Raw genomic sequence first — 14,578 nt, forward strand, 5'->3', positions numbered from 1 at the left:
CTCGACAAAGTACTGGGTCAGCCAATTGATTGATGGATGGATGGATGGATGGATGATTCACATTCGACGAAATGAAGAAGCACGCACGGTATCAAAAAGAAGAAGAAGAAGAAGAAAAACCAAATTGGTGAGGCGGTCGTCATTTTCTATCATATCAAGGTCTACCTGTGGAACCGGCGAATTCTCGTACGATCGTGTACACACACCACGCGCCAAGTACGTTGCTAGCATCTGAAGAAAATCAATCCCGAATGAATGCCGTGTAATTAATTCATTAGTATGTAGGTAGGTAGGTAGGTAGGTAAGGTAGGTAGGTAGGTAAGGTAGGTAGGTAGTTAATTATTGTCTTTGAAAACGCTGTAGCCGCAGGGAATAAGAGACGGTGTATGTATCTGGTGTGTATATTTAGATGTAGATATATAAAGTGGTTGGTGTCTGTCTCACCACAAAAGTAAACATATGATTTCCTGGGATGGGAAGATTGATTTGCAATGAGGAAAAAGCACAGAACTCCTTGTACATGTCAAGATTGTCAAGGCGGCGATGAAGATTACTCGGTTTGTATCACGAGATGGCTTACTCTAGAGTATAATGAATAGGTAATAATATTATATCTCCTAGGTACCTACCTACTGGCTCGCTATCTACGTAAAATTGCAGTCGATATCAAGACCAACTTCATCTCCAGCATCTTTCATCCACCGACACCAGTAATCATTACACTGTCGGAAGCCTTATGATATCTTTCTCATGTTCGGGTGAGTCGGCTTGACGAATCGTCGGTCATGATTCACAAACAGAGGGCTACGAGGTAACTAAGGATGAACTTGATAGAAGTTTGTCTGCGTCTATGAAAAGGTTTCTCAAGTTCTCCAATCACCGGTGAACCCATGAGTGAGATTTGATTCCATACATATCAAGCATTGGACGACATGTTTTGCCAAGGGGTTGCTCGGATCTATCCCCCGGTTCTTCCTTTCCTAATTTAGCTGTTTCAAGGTCCCGATAAGGAAAGAAGCTCTCCCCGCTTTCTGGTGTTCTGCATTGATTCCCTTCCCCTTCCCCAGCCATTCTATATCGTAAACACTCTCTATAACAATCAGCATTGAGCATTCATCCTTTTGCTCGACCTTCCTACTTCTTCTCTTTTGGACAATTCTGAATCTTTTGGGGGAGTTTGTTATTCATCGTAACAATCTCCGACGATCTGGCACGCAGGCAAAAGAAGACTGCTGCACGTCCGAGATCTTATCCGCAACGCCTTCCTCTTCATTCTACTCCTCCACCTTCATCGACTCTCATCCCAAGAATACGAGCAAAAACTAAAGCCAAAAACACATTCGCAAATTTTGTTATTCCCCTGGCTGGGCTTCTAACCGCGGTGTCGACGCGTCTATACGATATGGGTGCCTCTACCCAGAAGCCGCATGCACAAGGACATGTTGGCGTAGCAGAACGAGTACTAAATATGTGCTCTTCGTCGCCGAGACAAGGAAATGATGAGGATTCCGAAGAGGCGCCACTTCTGCGAAAGGAGGCCAGTAGTTCCGAGCACTCATCTTATTCGACTTCCGACTCTTGGAAAGCCAAAAGTCAAAAGGCAAAATTGAGATGGTTTGTTCAAAGTACCATGGGGGTTGTGGGGGTTTTATTGGTAACAATGATCATTGTCACTGCTTCCCTGTTCTTCACCGGTATGAATATTTCTATTCCTCTCAAGCACCATTACATTGCCTTCATCCAACTCTATAATTCAAGCATGCCCTCGATACCACCTTCTTGTAGCACTATTCCTGTATGAGATGTGATCACTGACATTTATATCCATGCCTAGTTCGTTCACCTTCAAAGCAAATCTCTCAGCAAAGCACATGCGACTCCGCAGCATGCGTTCATGCCGCTTCCGAAATTCTAAACAACCTTTCTCCCAAATACACAGAGCTTGATGCGTGTTCGAATTTCGAAGAACTGGTCTGTGGTGGATGGAGAGATCATCATGATTTGAGACCTGATCAAGGTGATGCTTTTACAGGAACAATCATGAGTGAGAATTCACAAACGTTGTTGAGGCACATACTTGAAGGAGATTATCCCAAAGAATCTAAAGTGAGCATTTTCTGACAGCAGCCATCTAACGCAACTAATTCTATGATAGCACTCGAGCTTCTCTCCCGCCATGTTGTCATCATCTCCCGCTTCCCTGGACGAAGAGAATTTTGATAAGCTTAAGGCAGGCTATAATGCATGCATGAATGAAACCAAGATTAAGACTGTCGGCATCGCTCCTTTACAAGAAATAACGCAGCAAGTAACAGATATGTTTTCGGTTAAAGACTACAAGCACTTGCTCATGAAGTCAGAGGACCATAGTAGTCTTACAGACACCATAGAATACATGGCTAAATTGGGATCTTCGGCACTGATATCATCCGGTACCGGACCTGATGACAAAGACCCCGACACTGTCATCGTTCAAGTAGCACCGCCCTATAGAATCGGCCTTCCATCGAAAGAGTATTACGACAACGAAAAGGTAGTAAATGACTATACTCAGACTATTGCACAAGTCATCCCAAAGTTTCTACCAGAGCATCCAGAAAATAAGGGTCTTGATCGTAGCAGCATTACTGCACAAGACAAAGCAACAGACCTTGCCCGTGATGTAGTTGCTCTCGAAAAGAAGTTAGCTGCTGCCTCTCCAAACAACGAAGACAGGGATGATGTCACGAAAACTTACAACCCAATGTCCCTCCAAGAGGCTGACAAGCTGACACCACAAATTCATCTATCCAAAATGATTCATAGTTTGATTCCTGCAGATGTTAAACTCGATCGATTGATCATTGCATCGCCAAGTTACATGCACGCATTATCAGAAGTACTAAAGACTACTCCAAAGGAAACATTACAAACATACTTCGTATGGAAGCTTATTCAGACATTCTATACAGAGATTGAAGCAGATGAATTGAAGCCATATCGAAAATTTATCAATGAGCTTCAAGGAAAGGATGCGGATTCTCAACCAGAACGTTGGAGAACTTGTGTTTCGCATGTTGATGATGGACTTGGTTGGATTTTGAGTCGATTCTTCGTAGAGAAGGCCTTCTCTGCCGATGCCAAGGACTTTGGTGATCAAATTGTCTCTGACATCAAAGAGATGTTTATTGAAAAACTCAAGGCAACTACATGGATGGATTCTAGTGTCATTGATTTGGGCATTGAGAAAGTACACAAAATCGTTCAGAAGATCGGATATCCTACACAGGTACATTTAATATCCAAAATGATGATGAAAGAATCTATATACTAATCAATGGAAACAGAGCCCAGATGTCATGGATCCCGAGAACCTTCACAGTTACTATCAATCTGTTCAGGTATCGGATTCGGCTTATTTCAAGAACTCCTTGAACATGAGACGGTTTGATATTGCACGTGAATGGTCAAGTCTAGGAAAGCCAGTCGATAGAAATGAATGGGGTATGACGGTACCAACAGTGAATGCTTACTATAACCCACCTGGAAACGAAATCGTTTTCCCAGCCGGTATAATGCAATTCCCAGTTTTCGACGTAGCCGTTCCTCAATATCTTAGTTACGGTGCTTTCGGCGCTGTTTCTGGACACGAATTATCCCATGCATTTGATTCTACTGGTCGTCATTATGATCAAAATGGCAACTACACCGATTGGTGGACACCATCTACTGTAGCTGCATTCAAAGAACGTGCTCAATGTTTCATTGATCAATATGGCAACTACAGTATTCCCGGTCCAGATGACAAACCTCTTTACGTCAATGGTAAACTCACCTTGGGTGAAAATATCGCAGATGCTGGAGGACTTTCTGCTTCTTTTGCTGCATGGAAGAAACGTCAAGGGGAGAGTAATGAGAAGAACCAAAATCTTCCAGGATTGTCGGAACATTTCTCACAAGATCAGTTGTTCTTTGTTAGTTACGCTAACTGGTGGTGTGGAAAGACCACGAAGGAAACGGCAATCAATAGACTCTATACTGATCCACATGCACCAAAGTGGGCAAGAGTATTGGGTACAATGGCTAATAGCCGAGAATTCAAGGAGGCTTTTAGTTGTAAGGAGAAAGAACCGGTTTGTGAGTTGTGGTAGGGGACTTTGGGAGTAAGGGTTTGATGGTATGATTGAAATGGGTGTTGGATTGTGGGAGTTGTAATATGGAAACCGATGGACAAATTGTATATTGGTATGTGTATGCTTACGAATATGGCTATGGGGAGTATGATTCGATTGGGAGGGAAATGGGTTTGGGATAGGTAACAAAGATGGTTAGGGTCATTGGATGAGGATTGCCCATGTACGAATATATTATATGCACAGGAATTGAGGTGTTATTGTTCATTACTGTGATAATTGTGTTGGTGAATGTGTTTGTAGGGATTTATTGTATTGAAAGTAGTAGATCGGTAGGTGGTAGGTATCATACTTGGAGAATTTTGAGGTAGAGAATGTGTTTCTTGTTTTGTTCCGTGTGAGTTCTCGGGGTTGGTGTTGTGGTTGTGGTTGTATTGTGATGTGATGTGATTGCAGTGTAATGGAACCTACCTTGTATGTCTTGGAAATATTAATCACGTTGATGTATATTAAGTAGTTAGTATCGTATATATATAAGGTAGGTAGGTATTCACCATATTATATCCAGAATCTCTAGGTAGTAGGTAATAGTAGATTGGGTGGGTATGGTTGTTAGTTAGTTAGTTAGGTTACTCTTGCGAGGTTTGAAGGGGAGGGGGGAGAGGGAAAAGAGGAGGAATCCCCGTATTTTTAGTTAATAGTTAGAGACTAGTAGCTACAAGCTAAGATGTGAGGGAAGATGTGAGGGAAGAAGGGAGAAATAAAGGGTTTCGGATATTATATACTAGGTATCTAGGTATTCTTGGTGTTGTTGTTGTTGTTGTTGTTGGTGGTGGTGGTGGAGAGGATGATGTATGAATGTATGAATGTATGACTCTTTTCTTTTGGGAGGGGGGGGGGGCGATACAGGTGATGTAGGATTATAGTTTTGGAGAATTTGGAACTTGGGAGGATTTGGGGAGGATTTGGGGAGGAGGGTTGAAAGTTAAAGGTTGAGAGTTGAGTATTGAATATTGAGAGTTGAAAATTGAAAATTGAAAATTGAATACCAGAAATGGCTTTGAGCTTTAGATCTCGTTCGTATTCATATAGGAAGGAGTAGATAGTCTGTAAGCTACCTAGGTAGGTAGTAATAGAGATGTTATGTAAAAATATATAATATACAGTAACATAGTTTAACACTGAGTGGCCCATATCACCAAGTAGCCCACTTTCATTTTAATTCACATTTTCAAACTCATATTACTCAATAACAATTAAATCAATTAACTAAAACTATTAAGAATCTAATAATTTAGGATCTATTATATTATTTTGATAAATTCTTATATTATATTCTATTTTTTTATATTTATTATAATATCAATTAGAAAATACTTTTCTATCAAAATTATCTTTTTTTTAATATTTATTATATTAAATCTAAATATTAATTTTTTATTAAAATAATATATTAAAAGTCTTTTATTTAATAAATATTCCTTTTTAATATAATTAAGTTTTTTTTATATATCAATATTTATTTAATATTTCATTTATTATTTAAAATATATAAATCTCTATATTTAAAAGTATATTTTTATAAATTAATTTCTTTATATTTTTAGTTAAAATTAATATAATCTTAAATATAAATATAGAAGAATTTGATTAATAATAAGTTATTTAAAATTTAATTAATATTGATTAAAAAAGAGCTTTAATTAAATTATAAGGGGTTTAAAAGATTTATTAATCTAAATTGAAAAAAAAAGAGATAGATATATAAATTCGAATATTTAATTTTGAAAATATAGTTTTAGGATTAAATAGAATTAAATTTATTCTTTAAAATCCTAATTTTACATTCTGAAAAATAATTGATTCTTTATATATAATTTTGAAAATTATAAATAATTCAATTTTTGAAATATAATTAATATATATCTTAATAAATGTCAAGGTACGGGTAAAGACTTATATTGTACTATAAGAGTAGAAGAGCTATAGAAAAGTAAGGCCCTATTTATAAGAAATAGAGCACACTAATAATCTATACCTAAAATATAAAAGCAACTATAAAACATATAGTTGGCATTATAACAATATCCTTCGCTCAAAGTAATTGATTTATAATCACAATCAAAATACTCTAATTTCTATTATTAAATTAAAATAAACCTTTTTAGAAACAATAATTAATTAATAAAGTTTTTTAAATCTATTTCAATCTCATTTTGAAGATATATTTAATATATTTAATATAAGTATTAATAAAGAATCAATAGAATTAGAAGTAATAAATCTTTTGAAACTGTCACGGATCGCACCCAATCGCAATTGCGATCGCTCACGTGCGCACTTGCGCACGTGTCTGATCACGTGTACATAGCTAGTATATAGGAGCGCTCTACGAGCGCTTTGCTCTCGATTCTGTAGTTGTAGATTCTAAGGATAAATTGTACCCTGCTCTCGCAGTTCTTCTAAGGCAAAGTGTCACAGAAACCTATTTAAACTAATAGATCTGATTTACTTGGATTTACTAAATAAAAGACAATAATTACATTTTCCTAGTTATAAAGATTTTCAATAAATTACCAAAATACTAAATAATATTTCTATTTGATTTAATAATAAAACTTATTTTCATTATAATAATCGAGAATTTCTTTGAATTCTTATTATTTAATTTCTTTATATATTTTATTATTTCTTTTAAGAATTCAGCCTTGATTCTTATATAATTTGATAATATTGATAATATTCTAATCTGATAATCCTGATAAGCAATAGAACAATTGAAGTAATAAATTATGGAATACTAAAAAAATCTTGAAACTAACTAAAAGTTGAAGTAAACAAGTATATTTGTAAACCTTAAGAATCTTATAGAGATTATTCCATTTATTATTATCCTTTTTTATTAAATAATTGATTTTTATATTCTTTATACTTATCTATACTTTATCATCTTCTTTATATAAAAAAGTATTAATATAGATTTTGTTAATATAATCTTTATATTTCTAAATTAATTAGATTATAAATACTTTTAATTTAATTAAAATAAAATCAAATTAATTTATAATCTTATTAGCTTTAAGAAACTTTTATTTATTTTTATATAATAGATTTGATGAAATAAATATAAATAGCTTAATATCGAAATATAGATAGAAACTATAATTAACAAAAAATAGGAATATATTAGTGATTTTTGATATAATATTATTTAATATAAATTCTATAAATAAAAGTTAATTAGGTTAATTATTCTAATAAAAGTTTATAAAGATATAAAGATATTATTTGATTATAATATTGATTCTTTTTGTTTAATTATTAGATTTAGAATAAAACAAAAAAAATCGTTTTAAAACAATTAATAAATATTTGAATAAATATTTCCAAAACTTAGAAATAAATTGTAAACTTTTATCAGATATAATATTATTAAATATATTATATAAGCAATAGATCTTTTTAATAAATCAATCTATAAGCTTCTTTATAAATAGTTTTATAATTAATATAAAATATTATATCTTGGTTAGATAATAGATAACTATAATAATATATTAATATTTCTTTTCATAATATTTATTGATTAATAATAATGTAATATAATTAATAGAGATATTGAATTAGGAATAAAACAATATTAATAATAATTCAAGGAATCCAAATATAATAAAACGGGAAACTTTTATTTGAAAACAAAATTAATAAGTTTATATAAATATCTTAATCTCTCTTGATATATTAGGCTATTAATATATACAGAAAACAAAATCAATAGTTTTAATATAACCAGGATATTCAGCTAATTTAATTGAATATATTCAATATATAATCTATATATAAAATTTAATAAAAAAGGGAATAAAAAGATAATTATAATAAAAGATTTTATTATTTACTAATCTATAATCTTATAAGACTATTCAAAGATTTTTTTGGATTTCTAATAATTAATAACAAGCAAAGGGATTTCTAAATATTGTATATATAATGATAATTAGTTTAAATAATTTATATATTTTATTAATAAGATTATTAATTAGTTTATTGGTATTGGGAATAATCATATTCATTAGGATTATAATCAGATCTAAATTATTGTTTGCTTATTGAATAGTATTTTTGAATATAATAATATTGAATATTCTTTTTAAAAGAATTATTTATAAATGGTTTTTGATTCGATTGTTATTAGGATTAATATATATTAAGTAATCTTTTATTTTGTAATTTAAAACATTAAGGCAAATAGCTTTATAATTGAATTGATATATAATATAAAAGTTAAATCCAGATAAGAATTCAGTTTATTTAGTTTATTATTAGTTTAATATTTTTGTTAATATAAAGTATTTGAGATTCTTATAATTAGTAATAATCTTGAATAGCTTTTAAACCCTATATAATTCTAGTTTTTATTTCTTTAATAATTTTATAATAATTAGGAATTTTTTTGTTATAAATCTTATAATTACATTCAATAGTATTATATTTTAATAAGAAATATATTATTAAATATAGATATTTTTTATTATTATATTATAAAAAAACACTCTCTACAGTTTAATTAGAAGTATTAATTTCTATAATTGTATAATAACAATAATCAAATATAATAAGAATTAAAATAAAGAAAAAGGCAATTTTCAATATTTTGAAAATATCTTTTTGATTAAAGATCTAATTCTATATCTTTTCTTTTTTTAGAAGGCAATTAAGGAATTCTATAATCTTAGAAAAGTTATAAATAAAATATTAATAAAAATTAACAAAATCGAGAAAATGCTAAAGATTTTTAAGCTTAATTAATAATTTTCAATTGAGTATAATATTGATTTTTTCCAGGTTCATTTTTATATCTCCTAAAATAATAATCAAGCTGAGATACTTAGTTCTTTTTGTTTCGAATTTATATTTATTAATATTAATCTATAATCCAATATCAATTAATTATTGAATCATCTTATGAATATATTTCCTATAATTTGTAATGTTTTTAAAGTAAATAAGAATATTATTCAAATATATTATATAAATCCTATCTAAGAGATCAAAAAGAATATAATTGATAGTTCTAAAATAAGGCAAATATATTATAGAATTCGAAAGATATTATTAATAATTTAAATAAATCGAAACAAATAATGAAAGCAGTTTTTTATTTATAGTTTTCTATAATTTATAATTTATTAAAAACAATAATAATATTAAGCTTAATATAAATTTTAATATAATAAAGAATATAAAGAATTTCTTTAATTAATAATAAAAGATACTAATTCTTAATAATAATATTATTTAGTTTTCAATAGTTTTAATAAATTCAAATATCTCCTTTGGATTTGATAATTAAAAGGAATAAAATAATTGATTAAGAATAAAACTCCTAAATGAATTCTTTATTTAAATTATTATTAAACTATCTATAAACAACTTAAAGTTTGACTAGGGATATTAAATAATCTTTATTATATAATAATTTTTTATTTAATATAATTTCAATCTTATAATTCTAAAAGTATTATAATAAAAATTTATTAGTAAGAGAAAATAGAAATCCTAAATATAGATTATAAAGCCAGAGAGATAGTTTATCTTGAATCTTTATTATAAAAGAAATAGATTGATTTGTTTTTTCTATAAATTTGTTAATATTGTTATTTATTAAGTTATAATATAATTGAATAATATTTTCTATAATTATATAATATAATTTATAAACTTTATCTAATTTATCCTAAAACACTTTTGTGATATAAGCATTTTGATTTTTGCAGAATTATATAAAACTATTAATTATAAAGAACTTTATATTCTATATTTCGAATTAAATATTTTATAGAATATCAAATAATTTGTTTAAAGAGTTTAGTAATATTAATATATATAATGAGAATAGAATATTTTGATTTTATAATAATTTTCTATATATTCTGAAACTAGTAATTATTTGAATCGGAATTGATTTCAAAATTAATCAATTCGGAATTATTTTAGTCTAAATATCTGCTTTACTATTAATATAATGAATATAATATAGATTTAATTCAAATAATACTTTGAAATTAATAATATCAGAATTTCTTTGAGTATTTAAAGTTTTAATAAATTCAAGGATTACGAATTAATCTCAGAATAATAACAAAATGTTTTTAAAGCTTTTATTAATGATTTCCTTTATAGAAATTGATTTTGAGATAAGCTTTTATAAGAATAGTTTAGAATTGATTAGTATAATTTTGCTACTTTTTAATAAAATTATTTTTTGATTATTGATTATATCAGGAATAATGATTACTATAGAATTAATAGAATAATAATATCTTGAATAATATATAAATATAAATTTGAATATTATTATTAATTAATTAATAATAGGGTTATAGTATTAAAGCTATAGAAAACCAAGGATTATAGAATCTATAATTAATAAAATAGTGATATAGAATAAACCAATCTCTTTATAATTATTGATTTATATATTTAGAAGTATATATTAAGAAAGAATATTAAAAAGCTTTTCATTAATTAGAAATAAATAATAAATATAAAGAAAAGGATATATAGATATATAAAGCTTGAAAACAATTTTTCTATTAATAAAGTTATAGCTTATAGCTCTACTATCTATAAAACTAATAAATAGAATAATTATATTAGATATAAGAGAAATTTCTATTGAGATTTTAAAAGATTTGCTATTTATTAATTTAAGATATAAAGAATCTCTAGATATAATCAATCTTTTAATCTACAAAAATAAATTTCCTATAAAAAACCTTGATTTGTAATTATAAACCAAGATTAATCTTTTAATATATTTAGCTAAAGAATTGAGTTTCTATTCTTTTCCAAATAAATAGATTCCTTGATATATTCTCCTAAATTAATTTCTTAAATAAAATTAAAAGGAATTGGAGAAATATAGTATAACAATATAACTAAAAAATAATTAATAAACAAAAACAAATTCTAGTATAAAAGGGTAATAGTATTGTAATAAGATCTGGGGTTTTGATATTAATTAATTACTAGAAAATAATTGATATGAAAAATATATCTTATATTAATATTAATATTAATATTAATATTATACTTTATATTATTAGCTCTTTTTTCCTTATAATTTCTTTTAATATAATTAGATTTCTTATAATAAAAATAGAGATTAAGATTAATATATTATTTTCAAATATAATAAAATAGGGGATACTGATTTTATTAAATAGTATTTAATTATATAAAATTGCTAAAGAGATTAGATATAAAAGAAAATATAATAATAATCTACTTTTTATTATAAGATTTTGATTATTTATAATTAAAATTAATATCTTAGTTCTTTTATTGATTATCAAAATAAGTCTTTTCTTCCAAATTATTATAAATATCTTGCTACCAGATTATCTATAAATCAATATTAATAATAGAAAGTTTATTAGAATAATTAACTAAAATATTAATCAATTCTTATAAAATCTTAAGCTTGAGATTAATAACTTATTATTCAATAGTTTTCCTGTATTTCATAATAAATTGTTTGAATTTGATAATAAAGTTACTAAACAAAATCTTTTTTATTTTATACTTATTATAATCTATAAAAACCTTATATAAAAAATCAAGGATTTGATATTGTTTATTCAATTTATATCAGATGCTTACTACAATACACTATCTAAAAGATTAGAGATCAGAATTATATGGGTTATTAATAATTATATCAAAATATATCTGATTATTTATATAAATAGAGCCAAAAAATAAATTAATAAGGAATATAATCTTTTGGAATTTCGATTTATTTTTATAATCTATAGTTAAATAATAATCAATTATATTATAGAATATTATATATTAATCCTAGCGTTTTATAATATCTTGCTTATTATTATTAAACTTTTCAAAAATAATAAACATTTTCAGTAAAATAGAATTTATAGATTATTGTGAATAGCAATTTTCAATATTTCAATTATATTCTTCAACTCAATAATCTTTGAATAAACATTAACAATTTAAATTTATACTATAGCAATTTAGGTTTATAATAAGCTTATAATCGATTTAATTAATTCAAATATAATTTAAGTAATTACAAAATATATAATATTTGAATTATTAAATAAATCTATAAATAAAGAAATATCAATTTTAATAAAATTGAGAATATAATTCAAAAAAAGAAATTATAGAAATAAACTAGATATAGATACTTAATCAACTATTTTTGAAATATTTCTGCAATTATAAAACAATCTTATAGAATTCCTGAACAATAATAACTAAAATATATAATAAATCAGTAATAAATATAATTAATATAATTGGATTATAACTTTAATAGGGATTTAATTAAAATAAAGCTATAATAGTTTTTATAAAGATAATACAAATTATCAAAATATAGGTAAAAATTTATATTATATTATAAGAATAGAAGAATTATAAAAAAGTGAGGCCCTATTTATAAGAGATAGGGCACACTAGTGATCTATGCCTGAGACACGAAGGCAACTATAGAACATATAGTTGGCGCCGTAACAATAAATCCATTAATCTGAATATTATATAAACATTTTAGATTACTAAAATAATTTGTATCAAATGATTAAATTAAATGATTAAATTAAATAATTTGAATATAATAATAAATATATATATTTAATATTATTCTTTTTATAATATATTTAAAAAGCTTTTGATTTATAACTTTTATATCTATTTAATATTAATATTCGATATTTGCTTTTTCTTTAATTCTTAATATATTTATCAAAATATTTCAATTATTCTAAATCTATTTCATTATTTATTTATTTATTAGATATAGATTTAATAGTTCAATTTATAGGAAAATCGATTTTAATATATCAATTGAAAAGATAAATCTATTCTTGAATTATTAGAAATAAAAATATAATTTTATTTTCCTTATTATTATATATAATTACTATAGCCCATTTCTTATTACCTAATTATATTGCTTTACTTCTATCATTTCATTTAATATTAATTATTATTATTCCAAAATATATTATATTTATTATAAAATCTATTTTATTGAAATTATAGAAATTGTAATTAAAAATATTGTATTTCGCTTATATATTCAAAACTAATTGAAATCACTTTTTAATAAACTTAGGATCTTTATAAAAAGCTCTTTGAAAATTATAAATACAATTAAAATACATTTTTAATTCAATTCAATACTTTATAAATCAATATACTCAAAGCTTTCCAATATATTTCGCATTTTTTAATTTAAGAATATAATTCACTATATCTTCTATATTCTTTAATTTTAATAAAAATTCTTTTAAATCTATATTAAATATATATTAAATAATCATTTTTTCTTTTAATTCTATAATCTTATAATTATTAATTCGAATTTCTATATAAAAAAATAAATCTTTTATTTTATATCGAAAAATTATATAAAAAATATTATAAAATATAATAGTTTTTTGAATATTTAGTTTTTTATTTTTATAAATAAATTCAATAATAAGAAATATATAAGCTTTTTGATTATTCGAATTTATTATAGATTATTAATAAAATATATATTGAAAGAGAAAGATATAAATTGAAATGAAAGTGGGTCACTTAGTGATATAGGCCACTCGGTATTAAACTACGTTATACAATATATAATAAACACATTATATCATCCTCATCTCCATCTCCTTATCTTTTGGTATTTCCTGGTGAGGGTTGATTTTTGCTATTTATTTATCGATTTATATAACTACTAGGTATTAATATATATCTATATCCGTATCATGTCCTCTCGGTTTCTTTATTATTTGAAATTGCATCCCTGAGTGCTGATGTTTATATATATTAATATTTTTAAGTCTCTAAGCCTTTAAGCCTCTAATCCTCAATTTCTTAATTGCTGAATACCATAATACCATAATACCTAGGTTTTTTCGAGAGAGGGAGAGAAAACTTAAAAGGGATATACGATGTATGTATGTGTGTACGAGTAGAAGAATTGAAATAGGGATGAAGGAGATGGAGTGGGGGGGCGGACGGAGGGAATAGAGAAGGGGGGGTAAAGAGAAGGGGGATGGGATGGGATGGGATGGGCTAAGGAATGACATGGAGCAGGAATAGAAAAGAGGAGGGAATAAGAGGGCTTGTAAGATAGGGGAATAGATGGATGAGGGGAGGGCAAAGTAGAAAGATGGAAAGGCAAACGAAAGAGAAATATAACGTGGTTTATCATCAAATGGGCTATATCATTGAGTGGGCCACTTTTCCCTTAATTTATATTTTTAATTTCTATACACGATTTATCAATTAATTATTATAGAATCAATTAATCAAGAAGTCTGAATCTTTTTTATTATTAAAGTTATTTATAAAGATAAAAAACTAAGTATTTAAAAAGCTTTTAAATTCTATAATATCTTTTATATAATTTTTCAATATAGAATGGATAATTTATTATC

At 26.5% G+C, this 14,578-nt stretch overlaps 1 protein-coding gene across 1 annotated transcript; it reads left to right on the forward strand.

Annotated features, from left to right (window-relative positions):
* The first annotated feature begins 873 nt into the window (after positions 1 to 873).
* Positions 874 to 4,487, forward strand: EAE97_001389 (uncharacterized protein). Its single transcript, XM_038871900.1, has 4 exons — positions 874 to 1,694; positions 1,835 to 2,106; positions 2,156 to 3,268; positions 3,327 to 4,487. Exons 1-4 carry the CDS (start codon positions 1,403 to 1,405, stop codon positions 4,128 to 4,130), a joined length of 2,481 nt encoding a protein of 826 aa, XP_038737801.1. The 5' UTR covers positions 874 to 1,402; the 3' UTR covers positions 4,131 to 4,487.
* Positions 4,488 to 14,578: the final 10,091 nt, after the last annotated feature.

The sequence above is a fragment of the Botrytis byssoidea genome (assembly GCF_014898295.1).
Source record: "Botrytis byssoidea strain MUCL 94 chromosome Unknown BBYS_002, whole genome shotgun sequence".
NCBI lineage: Eukaryota > Fungi > Ascomycota > Leotiomycetes > Helotiales > Sclerotiniaceae > Botrytis > Botrytis byssoidea.